Source organism: Lontra canadensis, unplaced genomic scaffold (assembly GCF_010015895.1).
Source record: "Lontra canadensis isolate GAN:19392208 unplaced genomic scaffold, GSC_riverotter_1.0 scaffold1, whole genome shotgun sequence".
Classification (NCBI taxonomy): Eukaryota; Metazoa; Chordata; class Mammalia; order Carnivora; family Mustelidae; genus Lontra; species Lontra canadensis.
In genome coordinates, this window is record NW_022630995.1 from 32,283,088 (window position 1) to 32,305,888 (window position 22,801).

A 22,801-nucleotide genomic window follows, 5' to 3' on the forward strand; every position below is an offset into this window, starting at 1 on the left:
ACAAAAGCTGTACATCAGTCAGACTTTTCCTGGTGCTCAAATGAGCTAAAGGAGGAAATTAAAATTATTAATGAATGTATTTTCTGTTTGAAATAACAAATGGCTTAATGAGTGAATTATCGTTTAGGTGAAAAATTTTGAGGATCAGTTCATCTTTTAAAATATGGTTCCATTTAATTATAGAAATGTAATTAACTTTTACTTTAATATACCTGTTTAAAGACCCATTACTTTATGATAGTCAAATTTGTTTCTGAAATGTACTTGGCAAATTTTATCAGTATAATTGTTTGTTCCTAAGTATTAGTAAGTTTGTTTCTTTAAAACACTTTATTCTGATGATAGAATATGTACTTAATTTTCCATTGGTTTTAGCATGTGTTTAAACCTCTAGGTTAAAACATTTCTTAGTGAATATTAATCAATTCCACAACCAAGAAGCGAGTTGACTGTCCTGTTAAAGAATAATTTTGTAAATCTTCTTAGCTACCATAAATTGTGTTCTACTTACTATACTAATTGCCATTCTTTCAGAATCAACTAAAAGTTCATTTTCTTAACTTTTTCAAGATCCATCTTTCAGTACTTCCTTTACTCCTGCTTTTATGTTTCCAGCCTTTCTGTGATGATTTTTTCCTCTCTTTCTGCCCCTCCTCTTGCTTTCTGAAGCCATGTCCCTGAACCTGAGGATTATGGCTGTTCTCCCGATGAATGGTAAGCTGCATGGACCTTTCTGTCTCATGGATTCCTTTAAAAAGTTTGCATTTCATTGTTTTGATAAACACATTTCACTAGTTTTGGGGGGGAAAAGGCATTATTGATCAGGTGAGGTCAGTGTGCTATAAAGAACATATTTCTTGAAATCCCGTGACTGTCCTTGATTTCCTATTGCATAACCTTTAGTCATTTTACAGACATTTAGTTTAACAGTTAGGCTTGCTAGAGTTTACATTATGAATCCATAATAAAGTCTGTATTGATCAACTTGGGGTCCCTGGGCTGTGAACTAGCCAAGATTTACTAGAGCTCAAGTTTTATCTTTTCTAGCTCAGCACTGCCACCTTCTGCTGCAATTTATATTCTCTACCGAGCCACAAAAAGACGCTACTGAAACCTACCCAAGAAGCAGAAATTTCCTTTACGTCCCTTTTCATAGTTTAGTAAATCTATAGTTTCCTTTACGTCCCTTTTCATAGTTTAGTAAATCTATTTGGGGGCTAGAACGGGAACATTTTCAAAAATAAATGCCTAGAACAAATGTTGGATGACTATGCTACCAAGGACTGCAGTTAACTGAAATATAAATAATTTTAGAATTATTAGAGATGTCACTTTATAGTTTTAATATCCATGCTTTTGAGGGGTTTTGCTTGTTTTCCCTTAAAATCCCTCCTCCGTGGATTTAACATTTTCATTTAGAACAGGATAAGTTTGTTTTGGTATTTCTCGAACTCATCATGATTTGGTGACCAGTGAAACTTCAGAGAACAGATTCTCTTAATGCTGGTAACTATAGAACCCATTGTGGTTTTAGAAGGGGTTATATTTTTATTTTCAGGTTGTACATGTATTTATGATTTGATCACATGTCCAGTATGTGGACATGTATGCATGGAAGTCCAGTAACATCATTTAATATTTTTCAACTTGATTTTGATTTCAATACAGTGGAGCTTTGATAACAATTTGCAGCTAAACTCGGACCCATAATAATGCCAGAGGCAGTTGTTTGATTCATGTGGTATGGGATGAGTCGTCACATTTAAACTCATTGCTTGGAGTGTCATCCAGTTTTGACACCTACACGCAACTGAATAATTTTTAGCATTTTTAAAAATGTTCCAAAGATTCTTACTGCTGGTGGATAATTCAAGTTTAATGCAGTAGCTATTCCCTTTTAGTTAATCCTTCAAGAATGTAGTAAACTTTTGTGACTATATCTATTTATTTATTGTTTTCCTGTAACATTAATATAATTCTATTGATTGTCAATAGTGTTCACTCGTATAGAATTAATATAAATTTTTCTAAGAACTCTTATTCTTAAGGAAATTGACTGTAGCCTATTTTTAAGAAGGTTGAATGGAAATGTAAAAGATTGTTGCTTATTTACTCAGATCGTTTAAAATATCCTACTTTCAATAGAAATTGTTTTGTGATTTCTATCACTTTTGGAGAGGATACCGTATTATCTAGTTAAGATCTCTTTGTAAAACACTCTGCTGGAAAATTTGATGTTTGATATTCTAAACTAGATAACTCCAAATAAGAAATGCCAGATTTTTCATAAATTATATGATTCTGCTTAAATATTAGTTTTTTTTTTTAAAGATTTTTATTCGGAGCCCCTGTGTGGCTCAGTGGGTTAAGCTTCTGCCTTCAGCTCAGGTCATGATCTCAGGGTCCTGGGATCAAGCCCCACATCAGGATCTCTGCTCAGCAGGGAGTCTGCTTCCCACCTCCCCCACCCCAGCCCCACCTGCCTCTCTGCCTACTTGTGATCTCTCTGTCAAATAAATAAATAAAATCTTGAAAAAAAAAAGATTTTTATTTATTTGTCAGAGAGTGAGAGCACAAGCAGAGGGAGAAGCAGGCAGAGGGAGAAACAGGCTTCTTGCTGAGCAAGGAGCCTAACACAGGACTTGATCCCAAGACCCCTGACATCATGACCTGGACCGAAGGCAGACGCTTAGCCATCTGAGCCACCCAGGTGTCCCTAAATATTAGTATTTTAAAAAATAAACAATAGGGAAGGCATTTACCACCTTTATAATAAAGTGAGCTTTATTTTAAATAAGGCTGAGCTTCTGAGATTCCTCATCTATCAAACAGTTATCTACAGGCCTGCAAGGATGAAACAACAGATGCTACTCGAGTTTCTGTTCTATCCTGGCACACTGCAGTGGTCAAAGATGCAGACTTCGGATTCTGACCACCCAAGTTCACATCCGGATCCTATTGGTGCCCTTGAAAAATTATCTAATCTCTCTGCCTGCCTGTCTTCCTCTGGCAGAATGTGGACATCATAGGGAGGTTGTGAAGATTGACTAAGTTCTGTTTTTATTTTTACTTTTTTTTTTTTTAAGATTTATTTATTTGAGAGAGTATGTGTGCATGTGAGCATGGGTGGGGGGGGAGCGCTGGCAGAAGGAGAGGAAGAATCTCCAGCAGGCTCCATGCTGAGCACAGAGCCCAACTTGGGGTGATCCTGACAACCCTGAGATCACAACCTGAGCTGAAACTAAGAGTCTGATGCTCAACGAACTGGGCCACCCAGGTGCCCCCCCGGTGAGTTCCACTTTTAAAGTGCTTAGAATAGAGTCTAGACATAGTATACTCACAGAGAGTGTTAACTGCAGTGTCTCACTCAATCCTCATGATATATTTGAAGAGCTGCGATTGATGTGGCCATATTAAAATTGGTGAAATTTAGGCAAAGAAGATAAATAAATAACTTGTCCTAAAGTACACAAACAGGAAACATGAAAGCCAGAATTAAAACCTCACACAGCCCAGTCATAAAGTAGGTGCTAGTCACTTTGTGTCCTACAGACCTTAAAGAACTGTAAAGTATATATGCTTTTAGAGTACAAAATATCCTTACCATTTTAGTCTTTTTTTTTTTTTTTTGGTCTTTTCTTATTAAGGTAGCAAGAGCAGGTACAATTTAACTGACTTGAGAAAAGTTGGCACAGGGAGCAGAATTTTGCACATTAATACATCTGGCATCTCCCCCAACCCCCATCCAGTTGATTTCATGTCCCCAAGGAAACCAAGATCAAAAGTGTGATGCTGAAAAGAAAAGAAAAAGGAAAAAAAAAAAGTGAGATCCCAAATGAATCCTGTGCTCCCGGCATCTGACCACATCATCATTCTGCTCGTCTTAGGGATAAACTAGAGAGTAGAGACGACTGTATAAATCCATAATCAAAGTTCATGCCTGTCTGTGAACAGCTTCACACTTCAGTACAAAGTTCATTGAATTCCATATATAAAACCTGTAGCCTATATACTTTTTACTGCCCTGCTGAACCATATTCACCACAAAAATGTTAAGTTTAAAAAACACATAATATTTAAAACTTACATGTGTGCAGATTGTACATTTTTTGTAATTTGAAGGCAAACCTGTGATATTCTCTTGAGAGTATTTTCAAACATACCCTCTTAACATTAAAGATAGTTGGGTGATGGCTGTAGCTTTATTCACTTAAATATGTTAGTATAAAATACTTCACAGATATAAGATCATTTCCCAACCAGTAGCTACTTACTCCAAAATTGGTATGGTTTTCTTGTTATTGCCAACTATGGTAATCTAACATAAAACCTTAGATATTCTTTTCTTTGAAACATCTACCATTGGAGAAAAGATCTGCTTATTCTTAAGATGTGATTGTTTTCAACTATATAATTCCATAGCCACTTTTTCTTTTCCTCATGCTTACTGTGGAAAATTTCAAACCTAAACAAAAGTAAGCAGATTACCCTTTCACTCTCTTCCATAGTACACGCTCAAAACCAATGTCATCTATAACTTTCCCTCACCATTATTTTGAAACCAATCCCAGATACCATATTTATTTTTTTAACTATTTAATATAGATTCCATACTGTTCTGATATATTTTTGTAAGTTAATGTTAGTGAGGATGATTCTCCAAAATGATTCCCTTAATGTGTTCCATGCTTAGTCATTGAGTATGGTTTTTAATACTATCATAGTATCAGTGGATAGTACTATTTTCTGGTCTTATTTTCTCATTTCATCTTGGTCTATAATTATGTATGGAATGAGTGGCATTTATTTTTTCTGCTGCAACAGCTAGACTCATGAAAACATCCTTCTGGGTGTGACTGTATAATAATGAGATCTAACACATCCAAATTAATGTTTGTCTTCAAAGTAGTCATATTGACAGGTAATTTCTTTGTTTCAATGATGCAGCCGTTTCATAGAATGTTTTTGGAACTCCTCTTTTGTAATTGCCTTCAGAAATACTTTGAGCCACACAGAAAAGCAGGTCTTATGACTTTGGTTAAAACTGATGTCTAACAAAAATATTATTGAATTCAATCACTTGTTTATATTCTTGGACTTGACTGGACATGACTCTGAATAACAAAGTCATTTCTAAAAATTAAATCTCCCTTTAAGGGATTTTGATTTGCAGCCAATAGCATTATTTAAAAGCAGGAGGTGCAGATCCTTTCAGAAAATGGTGTTTTACCTCCCTACTAGTTTTATCTTCCAGTATGAGCCTGTGTGTAGTATGTGTGTGTGCAGAATGTATACATCTATTTTATGTGTAGGCTGTGCATCTATTACAGGTGGCTGACATGGATTTTGTTCTTGTCTTTAATTTTTAATTTAAATTTGATTTTTAAGTTCATAATGCATTAACATGTTGCAAATTCAAAGGGCATAAAGAGGGGAAGGTTTTTCCTCCCTTCCCTGTCTTGGAGCCCTCCTCTCCCCTCTTGGAGGCAGGCAGTATAAACAGTTTCAGATGTATCCTTCCAGATCTGTTCTACACATATACATGCATGTATTTGTTTTCTCTCTGATATATACAGAAAGGGAAGCATACTATGTGCCCTGTTTTGTGCCAGCTTTTCTTTTGACAGGGCATCTTTGAGATCAGTCTAAGATCGGCTGAAGAGTTTCCTATTTTTTGTATAGCATTTGCTATGTTGATATACCACAATTTTTTAAAGCATCGTACTTGAGTTATTTCTAATCTTTTGCTATTAAAAAAAAAAAAATGTACTGCAGGGACACCTGGATGTCTCAGTCAGTTGAGCATCTGACTCTTGGTTTTGGCTGAGATCATGATCTCATGGGTCCTGAGATAAAGTCCTGCATTGGGCTCTATGCTCAGCAGGGAGTCTGCTTCAAGATTCTCTCCCCCTGCCCCTCCCTCTACTTGCCTGATGCATGCTCTCACTCTCTCTCAAATACATAAATCTTTTTAAAGATGTACTGCAAAGAATTAATTTACACATACAACATTTTGCCCCAGGTAGATAGCTAGTATAAATTCCCAGAACTAGAATTACTGGATCAAAGGGATACACATGCATTTTAAATTTTGGTGGAAATTGCTCAGTTGTTCTTATTAGAAATTAGGCCAATTTTCATACTCAGCAGTGGTATGATTTATCTTTTTCCATAATCACAACAGCACAGAATTGTCAAATTTATTTCTGCTAAATTGATGCATTCATTGTAGGGTAAACTTAAGTTTGTATTTAAAGGCGCTGGTATTTCCTCATCTGCTTGTTGTTTCGCTACATTGTTGATCTTTTTCATGTTGGTTTCTAGGAGTTCTTTCTATTTCGGGGAAACTAACCTTCATTGTATGAGTTGGATACAGTTCGTTTGGCTTTTGATTTTGCTTGCAGTAGTTTTTGCTATGCAGAAATGGTTTAGCCATATATAGTCAGATTTACTTATTTGTTTTGCTTTCTGGATTATGTGTGATACATAGGTTTTTCCCCTCCTACATTATTTTTAAAATTTTCCCATATCTGTAATATTTTTTATTAAATGGTTCATCCACCTGGAGTTTATTTGGTTCAAGGTGAAAAGGATGGATCCAACTGTTTTTTTCTTTTTTTCTAATGATTCTTTTGTTGACATAAATTTTGAGTTTAAAAATATTTCAAGGGCCATACTGTCATATAAGAAAATAGGTGATACTGATTAAGCCATATGCATTCTAAATTTCCTGTTAATTTTTAATGCCATGGGGATTCTTCATTTTTTTTTGTATGGTCAGGAAATAATTATTTACCCTGTATCATAGTTTTTAAATTAGCCTACAAGAAACTACCATCTATACTGTACAGACTACTTGCTCCTCATTCTCCTCACCTTAATGTTACCCTCCCTATCCCATTCCTTCTTGCAAAACACCGTCATTTCTTTTGTCTCTTTTGTGTTCATAAGTGCCACTTAAAAATTCCTATGGAAAAAAAGTCAAGCAAAATGTTGATGTTGGCTTGCATTTGTATTGGTGAGCAGTTTGCAAATTCATAGTTTTGTCCACTAAGTTTAAATTACCACTTTCGCTTTTAATACAGTTGGTTCTTATTTTGAAATGACATGAGTGTCTTAATTTTATCTGTTTACAATGACTAAAAGTGAACATCTTAGAAGATTTCAGAGAGGGTTGTTGAGAGCTCCATGCCTGAGTTATCCAATCCAGGCTATGTGGATTAGCAGATGAGTTGTTTATGGTTCTTATGATCTTGGAGAAGAAGTCACTTTCCGACTGAAGAGTTCTTATTTAACGTTATTCATGGTATAAGCTTCATTGATATATGGAGGGTGGAAAGTGTCCATATAAAGATTTCAGTTGCATATCTAGTGTTATTTGTTTCAAATACATTTGAAAGTTATATCAATTATGGTAACTGATTTATGAGATAAAAGGTTTTCTGGTGAGATTAATAAGACATAGCTTCAGATTTGTGAAGGCTTTTAGTCTGGAATTCTTTGGAAGGAAAATAGACCTCCACATGCAAGATGTTACTGTGATTATTCTTTGACATTTCAATTTATCTAACAAATAAGTGGGAATGTGTAACTAAGAACCATTAATGAATACATTTTAATAATAGGGAGACTTTCTGGAGCCCCAGAAATAAACTATTTTTAAGAAATGATAGTATTTGGAGGAGAAATGTATGCCAATTTTTTTGCATTCCCATTGATAAGTCCTTTAAAAGATCTTGGATTTTTCCCTCCATCTTTAAAACTAGAGGAAAAGGAATAATGTCTTTATTCTGCTTCCTAGGGATGTTTTGAGAATTCAAAACTACTACATTCTAATGAAGATGTACTATATTCCAGTTCTCAGAATTAATAGATCAAACTGCTACATGTAAATAAAGATGTATCTTACTATAAACCTTCTAACTTCCTCCTTTGGTTGTATTTCATTGATACTGTGTATGTTTAATTATATCAGATTCTTTTTTTCTTTAGTGATTTCTTCTTCCTTTCAAACAACTGGCTTTAAAGATACAAAACTCTTGGTATTTGGCAAGCTGGCATTGATAATACTCTGTAACTGTAAAAATTATGATCAAAAGCTTTCTGGGTTACAGTTACTTAGTATTGGACACATTATCTTTTCTTGGTGAATTAATTCTAGAATTTTCTTCTATGCACAAAAGCTTAGATGTATGTATTTTCACTGAACATTGCAAAGTATAGCCTTCGGGTTTGACATTCCCACTTACGTGGTCTATGTTCTTCCTTTTAATCTCAACATTTTGATATTAAGTTGCATGGCCATGAGATTTGTAATAGCTAGATTACAGAGGCAATTCTGATTCCATTTATTTCGTGTGAAGTACATAAGTGTTTGCTCATCTAAAGGTAATCCCAACACCAAAAAAATCCCCTACGTTTTTATGATTTGTTCTTACATATGCAGGACAAATGTGATATATACATAAATATATCAGATATTTCTTAGTGAAAGATGTTGATAAGATGTATATAAAGTTTATTGCTCATATTTTTATGTTCCATATGATAATCATGTAGTGTTAATCTCTACAAATAAAGATTTCTCATAGGCTAAAGTAAAAGAGTCAGTTTTCTTTTATAACTTTATTCTCAAATTCTAAAAACTTGAAAAATTATGGAAATAGAAATTCACCTCTAGGTATTTTAGCAGTGTTGTTACTTTTTTAAAAATCTTTTTAAGCTTCATGTGATTACAGTGTAATTCCACTGCAGAAGAATGAGCTATAAAATACTATTTTTTATTACACTGTGGAAGTCTATCACATTTAGGATGCTTGAAAATAATGTATGGTACAGTTATGAAATCTATGGTATCTTATCTAGAAATGAGGACTAAATTATATTTAATCTATTAAAGGTTTACAGGCATAATGATTTATTTAAAAAGCAAGTGACAAATAGATCAGTGGCTTACATAAATGAACCAGATTTGCTCCATTTTCTCCTTCAGGCAGAGCTCACAGTTTGGAGACGAAAAAACATTTAGTGATACATCATTGCTGGAAAACCTCCAAAATAATCACGTAAGCAACATAAAACCATTATCTTTTTGTTGATGAGTGACAGCTAATGAGTTTTTCTCTGAATTATCTTCCGTGTTTGTATATTCTTTTTTTTTTTTTTTTAGTTTCATGATCATTTTTAATACTTATCCAGATCTGTTACTTTTAAATCCATTTTACTTGGCCCACACAAATTCATGGCTATTAGGAATTTAGTTTTGAAATTCTTGTTAATCAATATTCTATCTTTTCAAAGTATCTTACATTAAATAATTAATAGAATTCTATTTGCATAGAATAGCTCAATATTCACCATTTCAGACTATCTGTTTGGCCAGTCCCCAATCTATACAAAAAGAATTCTGGAAACTTATACGCAGTGTGACCATTGTACTTGTGAAGTTACTGACACTTAACAAAAATTCCATCAGATCAAATGGTATGGCTTCCTGGGGTTTTAACCCCAGAACCTTTTCTCATCATCACTCCAAGCTCAATATAGCAAAACCTACACTCAAACTCATTACCTCAAAACACTCTCCTTGAGCACAGGTGGCTTACTAACCTGTGCGGCAGGGTGGAGCTCTAGCAAGGTGTCTTACAGGTACTTTTGGGATCCTTTCTTCTTAAGCAACCCTTCTAAAGAATATGAGGTTCAGGATCCACAAGACCTAGACCACTTCTTTCCTCTGCGTTCTCTGGTTTGGATTGCTCCATCACCTATTTTAATTCTCTTTCCAGGAACTTAAGAGCTGCTTTGGATACCTCCTTTTCCATCCATCTCCAGCTCTATAGAGTGGCCAAGACCTTGTCAATTGCAACTTCTAGAATATATCTGAAATATCTTCCTTACTTCACTCTCACTTTCCCTCCCCGAGTCCACTGCCAGCCTCCCCTTGCCAGTCTCCTTGTATCCACTCCGCTCTTTTCTTTCTCCTCAGGCCACACTGGCTTTTATTTTCTCAAACACGCCTCATTCTTTCCTTCTATAGGATCTTTTCAGCCTTTTTGCTTGATGCAAAACCCTTGGCTCAGTTCTTCATGAGGCTAAAACTGCAACTTAAATCTCACATTATCTTGAGAATAACCAAAGACTGGCCCAGATCACATTACATGATATTTGCACATTCTCTCCTTTATAATCCTTTCACACTATAAGTAAATATTTATGTATTTATCTGTGTCTGTCTTCCCCACAAGCTAGGCTTCACACAACAAGGACCATGTCAGTTTTGTCTACTGTACTAACCTGAAAACAGATATTTCAAATAATGTTGTGATTTACCTTCCCAATCACTTCACTTGTTTTTTGGTTTTTTGTTTTGTTTTTTAGTCCAAGGGCAGAAAAGAATATTTTTTATTTGATATTTATCTTCATCCGACCAAACAGCAAGATGTTTAATTTAAAAGATCTGGCTTCTGGGGCACCTGAGTGGTTCAGTCTGTTGGGCATCTGACTCTTGATCTCAGCTCATGTCTTGATCTTGGGGTCATGAATTTGAACCCCAAGCTGGGCTCCATGCAGAGGGTGAAGCCTACACACAGAGAGGAAGGAAGGAAGGAAGGAAGGAAGGAAGGAAGGAAGGAAGGAAGGAAGGGAGGAGAAAAGAAGATCTGGCTACTTTTCTCCTATAAACTCTAAATTCCTTGCAGAAAGGATCCACTTTTATGTCTTCCTCAGGCTGTAAGAATCCATCCCATTATACATAGCAATTGCTCAAGCAATTCTTTTTATTTAGTAAAACATGTATCAGGTTAAGGCCATCATTTGTGGAGAGAGAAGGACAAGGCATTACAGAGGAATCCTCTGCCATCATCACCCCAGCACAAAATGGTGGAACCCCAGTAAGATCAGATGCCAAAAGTTTAAATCTAATCAGGAATTAGATCGAGGTAAATGAGCATTTTAGAATTTCTTTCCCATCTTCTGAGAACAGGGTTTGACCATATCTACCTTTTTTCACTGTGCTATTTTCATTTGACACACCAAGTTGTTTTGTGTAAATATTTGGGAAAATGAATGAAAGAGTGTAAGAATGAATGATTTTAGTTAAAAATATGTTTTCCTCATAACAGAGATCAGCTTCTTTGTTGTCTATAACCTCACACCTTCAATGCTGAACAGCTATAGTCTTAATAGACATAAGTAATTTTGCTGTCATTAGTGTCAAAATGTTTAAATGAAAAGGGTTGAATTGTGTGTTTCTTTCTTACAGCCAACCGCACCTATAATATGTGAATTTCTCACAATGATGGCAGTTTGTCACACAGCCGTACCAGAGCGAGAAGGTGATAAGATTATTTACCAAGCAGCATCTCCAGGTACAAAGGAAGGAATTAGAATGTATTTTTCCGGTGGAAAATTGTTCTGAAATTTGAGGTTGTCTAGAAAAAAATCAGTTTAATTTGGAAAAAGTAAAATAGCCAAGTTATGTTTTTAAATAACAAAAATGTATTTATTAATTAGAAAACCTAGTTTTCAGAATTAAATATAAATATATATATATATATATATATATATGTTAAAATATATAACCTTGGGGCACCTGGGTGGCTCAGTGTGGTAAAGCCTCTGTCTTCGGCTCAGGTCATGATCCCAGGGTCCTGGGATCGAGCCCCGTGTTGGGCTTTCTACTCAGCTGGGAGCCTGCTTCCCTTCCTCTCTCTCTCTGCCTGCCTCTCTGCCTACTTGTGATCTCTGTCTGTCAAATAAATAAATAAAATCTTTTAAAAAAATTAAAATATATAACCTTATATACATAATTTTTAGCATATGTCATAAATTGTATGGCAATTAGAATAATAAAATTCACACAAAAACTACTTTTTTATACACATAGTAGTCTCCTCCCTTCTTTGAAAATAACAATTTTGCTGTCCTCTTCTGGAAATGATAATCAGGGAGATTGTTGCATAATTTGGATGAAGAAAGTTCACCATTTGAAAGGGATGCCATAAAATATGTATTAGCATGGTTATCAATATTTAATGCTGAGGCTTAGTTTTAAACTTGTTTTCAGTGTAAAATTGGGCAGTTTGCTGATTTCGAGATTTTAGGAAAGAAGGAAGGGAACATACTTTAAAGACCTTTGTTTTAGTGTTTTAACTGTATTCTAAACCAGCACCTGTGACCTTGCAGAATGTACCAAATTCCTAAAAAGCAGAAGAAATGTTACATCTCATATTGTTAGGATGGACCCTATGTGAGTGTTTCTTATCCCTGCCCGCAGCAACAAGAAAGTTTGATGTAATATGGTGATGAAAGTAATAGATAATAAAACAAACATCAGTTCATTTATATCCATTTCTTTTTTCTTTTTTTTCCCTTTGTCCAAGTTTCTCTCTTTTGTGAGTAGAGTTAACACATAGTGTTACAGTAGTTCCAAATGTACAGCTTCATGCATTTATATCCATTTAAATTGAATCCTCAATTCGCATTTCTCTACATTCAGTGGTTTAGGAGGAAAAGTATAAAACATAAGACAATGTTGTGCATTTATTTTGAGAAAAAATTTTTTATAGAATATTCTGGACCAATGGTACATTTAAATTACCCTTCTTAGGTGTGTTAACAGTCAAATATGACTCCTGGTTCCATACAAGTCTCATATCCTTAAGATGAGTCTTCTCGTTCCTTTGGCATCTTCATGTGATTTCAAAAGAAATGGATTTCAACAGGGGCCAGGATAAACAGAATTTTAATTCTTTTAACATTCAATAGAAAAATGTAGTGATGTAGTTCTGTTTTACGAGGGGTAATTATCTTACCTCACCATGTATTTGCTTTTACCTTTTTTCCTAAAACAGATGAAGGAGCATTGGTCAGAGCAGCCAAGCAACTGAATTTTGTTTTCACTGGAAGAACACCGGACTCAGTGATTATAGACTCAGTAAGTTATTTCTTTTTAAGTGTCTTTTTCATCAAAGCAGTGACATGTGCATAACTTCAAAGATAAAATAATATCAAAGGATCATAATAAAATAGAGGTTCCCTGCCCCAGAAGCAGCCACTTTATCTCTTTCTCCAGACATTTATAAATCTATTTTCAAAAACGTATGTGATGAATGATATCTGTTTTCATTCCTCCATTTGAACACATCTAGTGACTTTGTCTTCTGTTATGTTAGATGAGGATTTATCTCTCTTGATTCACTATCCCTTCCCGGAATATATATTAACTATATGACTATATATTACTATAATTACATTACAGCTTTTAGTGAAACAAGTATTCAGACCTAATTTTTAAAATACACAAAAGACTTGAGCAAACATTTCACAAAAGAAGATATACGAATGGCCACTGAGCATGTAAAAAAAAAAAAAAATCATTAGCCATCAGTGAAATGCAAATTGAAATCACAATGAGGTGCTATATACATACCCACCATAAAATTAAAAACACGGTCCGTACCAAATGTTAATGAGAATAGAGAGCTTGTGAAGCACCCATGTGTTGTCAGTTGAAGTGTGAAATGGCACGAGCCCTTTGGAAAGCCTCAGGGTTTTCTAACACAGATAAACAGGCACCTGACCCAGCAATTGTACTCAGAGTTACCCAAGAGAAATGAAAGCTTGTGTCCACAAACAGATACCTAATGGAATGTTCACAGCAGCTTTATTCAAAGTAGTCAAACATTGGCAACAAACCAAACATCTGTCCGCAAGAGAAGGGGTAAGCAAATTGTGATATACGCTTCCAGTGGACTTCCAAACAATAAAAAAGGAATTGTGGATTCATCAACTACATGGATAAGTCTCAAAAACATCATGTCGAGCCGACAAAGCTAGACCCAAAGGAGTGCGTGCTCTCGAGATCAGACAAAAGCGATCATGGCAGTAGAATTCAGAACAGTGGTTGTCTTAGGGTCAGGGAGGACATGGATCAGAGGAGAACACAAGGAATTTATGGGGTGACGGGAATGTTCTACATCTCGATGTTGCAGTGGTGGTTACACCATCATACCATTGGAAAAGACATAGTTTTCGCCAAAATGTGTTTAACGTCTATGTACCTTATTGTATATAAGTTGCGTCTCACTAAAAAAAAATCGTGACTTCGTATTTGTTACTATGCCTGTACCAGTATTCATAGTTGAACACTGTTGTATTCAAGAATTTTTTTCTCTTCTTTAATTTTATGTTTCCTGATAGAAATTATTTCCTGAAAATAATTTTTCCTTTATTTCCTAAAGATAAGTCCCTCATCTTTTTTTTTCAATTGCTTAATTTTCTCTCTACCTACTAGTGATTGTTCCCATGTATTCTTAGTACATATACTCCAAGTGTACTAAGTCACACCAGGTGATCTGTCAGTTGGCAGTTCTTACCTTGAGACACGCCCAACCACGGCTCTACAAGTTCACCAATTCTTTTCGGTCTGTGCCAACTTTGTTATAAGGCCTGTTTCTACAGCACATGGAATCCCTTTTGATATTCCTCTGTATGGGATTATTTCCTGTGTCTCAAATCTTCTTTCTTGGTGAACTTCCCTGTTTTGATGGAAGACATTTCATGTTTGTTTCTTCAGATTAAAAAGTCATTCTGGGAACAGAGGGCACACTAGTGATAGCCCTCAGTAAGTCCAACTCTTGACTTCTTGACTCTAGGGCTCTGAGACACACTGGTTGATGGGTCACCATTTTGTTCATGGTTGTCATCCTGGAAGTGCTTTCTTTTTTTTTTTTTTTTTTTTAAGATTTATTTATTTATTTGACAGAGATCACAAGTAGGCAGAGAGGCAGGCAGAGAGAGGAGGAGGAAGCAGGCTCCCCGCTGAGCGGAGAGCCCAATGCGGGGCTCGATCCCAGGACCCTGAGATCATGACCTGAGCTGAAGGCAGAGGCTTAACCCACTGAGCCACCCAGGCGCCCCCTGGAATTGCTTTCTCATCTTCCTGAAAACTTTCTTTACTTCTGTCCTGTGTTAGATCTTTTGTTTCTAAATCCCATGTCTTTCTTGTTCTTGGTTTACTCTTTTACTTCTGTGGAATACATTTTTTAGTGGCTTTTTGGGAAAAGATACATGGGGAGTAACTTGCTTATTTATTTTGTAGTCCTTTCAAGTCTAAACATTTTCCATCCTAGCGTTATACTTAATTGATAGTCCAGATGAATATAGAATTATAGGATAGATATTATTTTCCTTAGAAATTTTGATTTTTCCACTATTTTCTAGTTTTCAGGACACCTGATTGAGAAATCAGAAGCTACTGTGATTCCACATCTTTTGCGACTTGCCCCTACCCACTCCCCCACACTCTGGAAGGTTGTAGGATCTTTCTCCCAAGAGTTTGGACATTTTGTGACAGTATACCTTAGTGAGAATATTTTTAACCCACTGTGCTAAGCACTGGTGGGCCTTTTTCCATTTGGAAAATTCAGTTCTGGATAATTTTTCTTGAATAATTCAATTTTCCTTTCCTCTTTTTGCCCTCTTTAGAATTCTTGAACTAATCTTTAGCTTTTATACTCCTGCTTTTCATGCCTTTGACTTTTTGCTCTGCTTTTTGGAAGTTTTCTTTAGGTTTATTTTCCTAACTTTCTATTCATGTTTTGTTTTGTTTTTTGTTGAATTTCTGCTCCCATGTTTTTGGTTTTGAGAAGCTTGTTTTGTTCTTTCAGTATTTCTTTTTAATAGTATCCTGTTCTTGTTTCATGAATGTCATATTACTTCCCTGAGAGAAATAATGATAGTTTTTTGAAATCTTCATTTAAAAATTTTTACAAGCATTTAACAAAGTGCTTAATTACAAAGCATTTACAAGCTTTTAGTTAAACTGTAGTTTTTACCAGAATATAAAATGGTCTGAAACAGTCATCTGCAGTGAATATAGTTTTGGAAGAAAGCATACTTCATCAAAAGTAAAATATCAACTTTCAAATGTTCTTCTCCAGAATTTCTCATTTTCCACTTAGGGGAAAAGAGCAGCATTTAATTACTGTAGCCCTTGCATATGGGAATGTCTGATAGACTCTACCGGGTTTTTGACACAAATTGCAATATGCAGAATAATAAGGCCAGTCTCCTCCCATACCACCAAAGAGCACCAACCAGGGTATAAGTATTTCTCATAAAAGCATAAGAATTATTATAAACGGTCTTATTCTTTCACACATTTTTTGCATAGTTCCCCTTAAGAAGCATATGCTGGCCTATGCAACAGTATTTCCAAGGGTGTAAAACCCTGCAAAAAATTTTATGCTACCAGGAAGCCACAGTAATTGGTTCCAATGTAGAGCAGGAAATGACACATGTGACAAACCACTTCAGTCTGGTGTTGATACTATGTGCAGAGACATCCGGGACCCACCCACCAGACCCTTGGGCCCATCAGGAAACCAAAACCTGAAACTTCTTTGGTCCACAGGAAATTTTGTTTTGAATTCTTTTTCCTACAAATTGCTTTTGTCTGTTGGTTTTGGATATCTCTCTTCGATGTTAGTGTCATTAGATGTCTGTTAATCTTTGGTACTCTCATGGTTAAGAAGAAGGAACTTGAAAGCAGATGTGGTGGTTCAGAGCCTGAGGGGGATTTTTGTCTATGGTGAGCTCTACTGTAGGGTGGTCTGGGAGATTCATTTGGGAAGCCATGGTGTCTGTACCCTTAAGACTTCTCTTGGTCTTGTTGAATTCCCCAGAGAGTAATCTCCAGATTTTAGCCTCGAAAGGTCTAGCTGAGTAGGTTAAGATATTGGAGCCCAGCATTTAATATGAATATAACAATGCCATGTCTTCAACTATGCTGGTCAACTCTAGACAAAAGATTCTTCTAGACCAAAGGAAGGGCCAGTGCTGAGAGCTCTTTTCAAGTGGATCTTACCCAGTTCTCCCCATTTTAGGCCCCTCTCTTACCTCACAACTCTAAAGCTATCTACTTTTTCATATCCTTAAACCACTTAAGGATCATATGGTACAAATCAGGTGGGTTCTTAGATTTTCCCATGACCACTGTGGCATTCAGCCTTCTTGGATCTGCTAAGATACCACCTACTGATCTGTGCTCCAGCTTCCAAATTTCTGGTGCTATTGTCTCTTTTCTTATATTCCTGCCATTGTAAGCTGCTTTCTTTTTAAAGCGTTTACTGTCGTTTTAGTGAAGCTCTGGGAAAGACAGAAATTAAATGTGTATGTTCAGCCTTCCCTCTTAACCTGAAAGTTAATAAATTTGCTTAAAGAGAATGTATTCAGAAGGGATGCTTTATGTGTGTTATTTTTTATATTAAAACTTCATGCATAGGGTTTATTTCCAAGAAGCCCACAATACTTCCAACATGATGTAATCATATATTCCTTTCCTTCATAGTTGGGACAAGAAGAAAGATACGAATTACTCAATGTTCTGGAATTCACCAGGTAAGCCATCTGCTCTGTGATTTGTATCTATCCATAAGATAAATTCCTACATATTTTTGTTCTTTCCTTTTTAAGTAACTAGAAAGTTATGCTTTATTTTTTTTAACTTATTTAGAATAAATATTAATTTAAATCTGCATTATAGCTTATAATTGTCATAGCAGCTAAGAAATCATAAACACCTATCTTCAGAGTATTGCCAGACATGACTCCTGGAGGCACCATAAAAATATTTTTGAACAAAGCAGGTCTGCATCACAACTGTGGGTTATAGGACCAGGATTCTCATGGCTGGTGATCTGGAAACATCGTTATACTTAGAGACAGCAAGATTTACGTGTACTGAATCCCTATCAAGAGTTAGGAACCCAGCAGTCTATCTGTCTATCTTTGGGATTTCAGAAACCATACCCGTCTCTCTGTCAGGTATAAAACCAGTTACCATTTAGTAGGAAAAAGCAGAAATCAAGGCGCTTATCCTACTTAACTTTATTTTTTAAGGCCAAATAATAGAGACTTTCTAATAACAATCAGCAATATGTCTAGGAGTTTGGCTTTTTATTTTTGCATGACTACATCATTTCCAAACTAATACACTCCTGAGGCAAATAGGCCTCCATTAACAGAGAGGATGAGAGAGGATGGTCTTTAAAGGCTACATCACCATTAACAATAGGACACTTAAGGTCAGGCCACAGGCAGGAAGTAACACTTCACTGTTTAAGGAAATAAGTGTTCACTTACCTTCTTGAACTTTCTCCTCCATAAGGCAAGATTATACACTGACTAGAAAAGGCATTTCCTATAGTATGAAAATTCCTCAAAAAGTTAAAAATAGAACTACTCTGTGATCTAGCAATTGTACTACTAAGTATTTATCCAAGGGATACAAAAAATACTAATTCAAAGGGACACATGCACCCCAATGTTTATAGCAACATTATCAACAATAGACAAATTATGGGAAGAACCTAAGTGTCCCTCAACTGATGACTGGATGAAAATGTGGTAGATATACAAAATGGAATATTACTCAGCCATAAAAAGGAATGCAATCTCTCCATTTGGAATGACATGGGTGTAGCTAGAGAGCATTATCCCAAGCAAAATTAGTCAGTCAAAGAAAGACAAATACCATATAATTTCACTCATACGTGGAATTTAAGAAACGAAGCAAACAATCATGGGGGACAAAAAGAGAGAGGGAAACAAAGAAACAGACTTAATTATAGAGAACAAACTGATGATTACCAGGGGGAGGTGGGTGGGAGCATGGGTTACGTAGGTGATGGGGATGAAGGAGGGCACTTGTGATGAGCATTGTGTGATGTATGGAAGTATTGAATCACTAAATTGTACACCTAAAACTGATATTACACTGTATGTTAACCAACTGGAATTTACATAAGCACAAAAATTTTTTTTAAAAAAACACATAGCTTACTGGAAAAAAAATAAGAAAAAGCATTTCCTTTTCAATGCCAGCTTTGGTTGTTGACTTGTTGGGAGTGACCACATGCCTTGGTTAATATAAAAAATAACAGGGTCTTTCTAATGTATTATTTAAACAGTTTTCCTTACTTATATGCACTGGAAGGCTCAAGGGAAAATGCATGAGACATTGATGAGTAACTGTAATAGGTATTTCCAAAATGTATCCTCCACCTTTTTTTTCATGTCAAAGTGGCTGTTTTCCCTAAGTCTACTTGCATTATACCTGCAAATTATTTTAAGTAGTATATCAATTAGCATTGGGTATGTTTGTTTATTAACACATACCTTGAAGAACCACAAAGAAAAATAAAGCAAGGTTAGGGGTTTAGGGTCTTTCAAGATGCAGTGATAGGGGTGGGCGTGAGGACGAAAGTGAGAAAAGTGACTATGGAGGTCTTCAAAGAGAGTCTGGAAAAAACATTAGTGGTTTGGATGAGGATGATGGTAGCACAAAGAAAGTGAAGTTGATAGACTCCAGATACCTTTTGGAAGAATGTCAGGGGGCCTTTGGGATGGACTGGGGGTGGAAGAAGAAAAGGCGGGGGTTGGTGTCTCTGATGTGAACAGCTGGGTGGGTAGAGGGACAGTTTACACAGATGGCACATACAGGGAGAGGAATAGATGTGCAGGATAAGATGATTGAATCGTCCTGTTTGAGGCGCCCGTGAGATACACACATGGAAGTGTCGCAGGTAGGCAGTGGTTGTGAGGACCTGGACCACAAAAGAGAAGCCTGTGGCTGAGATTTCAATGTGGTCGTTGTTGGCCTGTCCATGGTAATCAAGCCGCAAAAATGAGTTGGATCTCCTGAATATAAAATATAGAGTGGAGTGAGGGAAACAAGAAAGGCTGAGGATTGCGCTATGACTAACTCTAACTTCTAAGGGCTGATTAGAAGGTGGGGGGGGTGGATCAGGAAAGGAGACTGTTTTGTGGTTAGATCTGTGGAGGGTAAAGGGAGGGAAACCACGCAGAGCCAAGAGAAGAGACTTTTTTTTCTCCCTGAGGTGACAGAGGTCATCTGTGTCAGAGGCCACAGCAAGGTTAGGTGAGCTGAAGGGGGGAAGTGTTTGCTGGGTTGAACCATTCATTGGGAGGGTCAGGAGAGAAGCCAGGTGGGAATGGCGGGGGCTTATGGGGGTGGCACACAGAGGGGGCACACATGAGATGTAAGCAGAGACCGTGCAGATAGTAGTTGCTTGGGGTTGAGTTGTGAGAGGGATGTGGCTCCAGGAGGGTGGGTTGTTTGGGCTGAGTTTCATAGGCAAGAGACTCCAATGTGTTTAAATACTGATAAGAGGACACCATCTGGAAGGGGACAATGTACTCTCAGTGGAAAGCAGCATAACTTTAGGAGTGAGGTTACTGAGGAAGAGCGGGGATTCACAACACGAGGGAAGGAAGGTCTCTGGGAGGAAAGGAAATACTTCCTCTGTCATCAGGAAAAGAGGCAGAGGGGATGATGCCCAGCAGGGAAATGCATAAATGTGTAGGTGTTAATGGCAGAAAGGATGAGAATTTCTTGTCTGAGGCTTCCATCAAGGTGAAGTGCAAAAATTCCAAGGGTCTAGAGGATGAGGGTGCATTAAAGACTTGGAGAACGGAGAAGGTGTTCAAGTCCTGCAGACGGTGAGAGAGAAAGCTTATTAGAGGTGGCGTGTCGCTAGACAGCACACAAGTGACTGTGGATCGTGAATTTCCTAAGCTCTGTGGCAGGAAGACTTTTCTCCACTCTGATGCCACAGAAAGGGTTCCCATTTACCCATGACTTGGGAGTTTTGCCAAGAGAAGAGAAGAGCAGGAAAGCTGAAGAGCTTGGGACCATCTCATTAAAGTTGGATTAAGAGAGGCACCAAGAAGGGCTGAGACAGACTATAAACTGTACAGTGTCATTGCAAAGAGGGCCCAATTAAATGTATTCCCAAAGTGCAGGGATGGCAGTCAGAGGAACCAATGCAGTGGGGATTAGAGTTGGAAACACAGAGGACTGAATATTTCTAGATGCCTCAGAAAGAAGCTCCTGGCTGTATGCAAGGACACCTTATCTTGGCTACTTTCTATTGGACTCATCTCCATGTTTAGCAAATGTTGCAAGGTAAAACAAATAGATACAGACACTTGAGAAGTCCCTTCCCCACCCACCCCTCATTTCTGGAGAGAATGACTATCCACATTTGGTCCCAAATGAGGCATATCCTAGGCAGGGCTCTGCCAGTTTGTCTTACTCCCTGTTCCTTCTCTATCAATGCACTGGCAGATGCTGTGTGTTTGACTAACATTTTCATATTGCTAACACAGTGTTCAAATGCTTGTGCTCATCAGCTTAGCTTGGTAATATGAATAGATTTTTTACATGCTGCCAGTGGTTTGCTAGAAATCATTGAAAAATAACCGTCGTGAATGCTGACGTCAGTTTTAAAGTGCCCGTGTTTGCCTTTCTCTGTGTGATTGGGTATATACTTAAAATGCATGACTATTTCTGTTTGCATTCAAAGCTAGAACATACACTTCATCTTAGATACTGACTTGAAGATTTTTTTAAACCTGAAAACATTGAACCAGAACTCTCCCCTGCCCCGGTGGGTCCTAACTCTTGCACGTTTCCCAGGGTCTCTTTTGTAAATTACCCCTTTAGGGAAGCAGATGGTACCTTAGTGCCTTAAAATACAGAATGTAACCTTTAGAGGTACCCAAACCACACACCCAGGGGATGGTTTGTAGATGTGGAAGGAGAGGGCTCATAATTTGGTAAAGTTTATTTTTCACTGTGAGTATTAAAATATGTGAGGCATGACAAACACACATATATATGCATATTCTCTGTATGATGACACATTATGGAAAACCTCTTTCAGCGCGAGAAAAAGAATGTCTGTGATTGTTCGCACTCCATCCGGGAAGTTACGACTTTACTGCAAAGGAGCTGTAAGTTTTTATTTTTGTCTTTTACAGTTTTGATTTATGGTGGTTTATAATGTATATGTTCAGCATTCTGCTATGGAAATGTAACACAGATGTTTAGCATAAAGTTGCTGACATCCACTTTCCTTGGAATTTTATAGTAATCGTGTTCAACCTCTTCTGGTGAAATGCGGAATTCCTTCTGGGTAAATTTGGTGCTTTGAAAAAATTTGGCCTAGCTTCTTTATATAATTCAATTTTTATACATAGTATTTGAGGTTTATATTATAAAATACATTAGAAGACAATTAAATCAGAAAATGCTTTGAAATTATATTAGAAATGTAGGGATCCACACCAGTCTGAATGTAATTTTTTAAAGTCCATAGAAGCGGCAGTGGGGGGAATGGATCCCAGTTTACTGCTGTATGGTCATTACTATTTGTCTTGAATTGTTTTCATCATAAAAGAATTTCTAACTATTACTTGGCTTTGGTATATTGGCAGGTTATTTTGACAGAAACAGTAATATGTCATTCATAGTGATTTTTCCTAGATAAAATATGTTTACACTCATGGAAAAATAAGGAATCAGCAGACCAGGGCCTCCTTTTGTTCCTACAATTACTATTTTCCTTCTGAATTATCTTTTCTGGGTACCTAGTCTGCTTGGGCTGGTCAAGTAACTTACGGACCTGGAACTTTCCAGTTTTAAATATAATCTACAACCTTGATTTATTTTTTTTAATATTTTATTTATTTATTTGACAGAGATTACAAGCAGGCAGAGAGGCAGACAGAGAGAGATGGGGAAGCTGGCTCCCCGCCAAGCAGGGAGCCCAACACAGGGCTCGATCCCAGGACCCTGAGATCACGACCTGAGCCAAAAGCAGGGCCTTAACCCACTGAGCCACCCAGGCGCCCCAACAACCTTGATTTATTAAATGAAACTTGGAAATTGTACTTATTAGGAAACCAAAGCTTATTACTAAAATTTTTGTTGAAA

General features: G+C 36.7%; 1 protein-coding gene across 4 annotated transcripts in view; it reads left to right on the plus strand.

Moving 5' to 3' along the window:
* Window positions 1–22,801, plus strand: part of ATP8A1 (ATPase phospholipid transporting 8A1) — a 226,004-nt gene that overhangs the window by 90,082 nt on the left and 113,121 nt on the right. For 3 of the 4 annotated variants that reach the window (XM_032852621.1, XM_032852612.1, XM_032852627.1), the window contains 6 exons: window positions 670–714; window positions 8,993–9,065; window positions 11,261–11,366; window positions 12,852–12,934; window positions 17,351–17,400; window positions 21,750–21,819. In XM_032852621.1, coding sequence (XP_032708512.1) covers window positions 670–714; window positions 8,993–9,065; window positions 11,261–11,366; window positions 12,852–12,934; window positions 17,351–17,400; window positions 21,750–21,819 — 427 coding nt within the window. The remainder of the gene's footprint in view (window positions 1–669; window positions 715–8,992; window positions 9,066–11,260; window positions 11,367–12,851; window positions 12,935–17,350; window positions 17,401–21,749; window positions 21,820–22,801) is intronic. The other variant, XM_032852624.1, reaches the window with a different exon arrangement.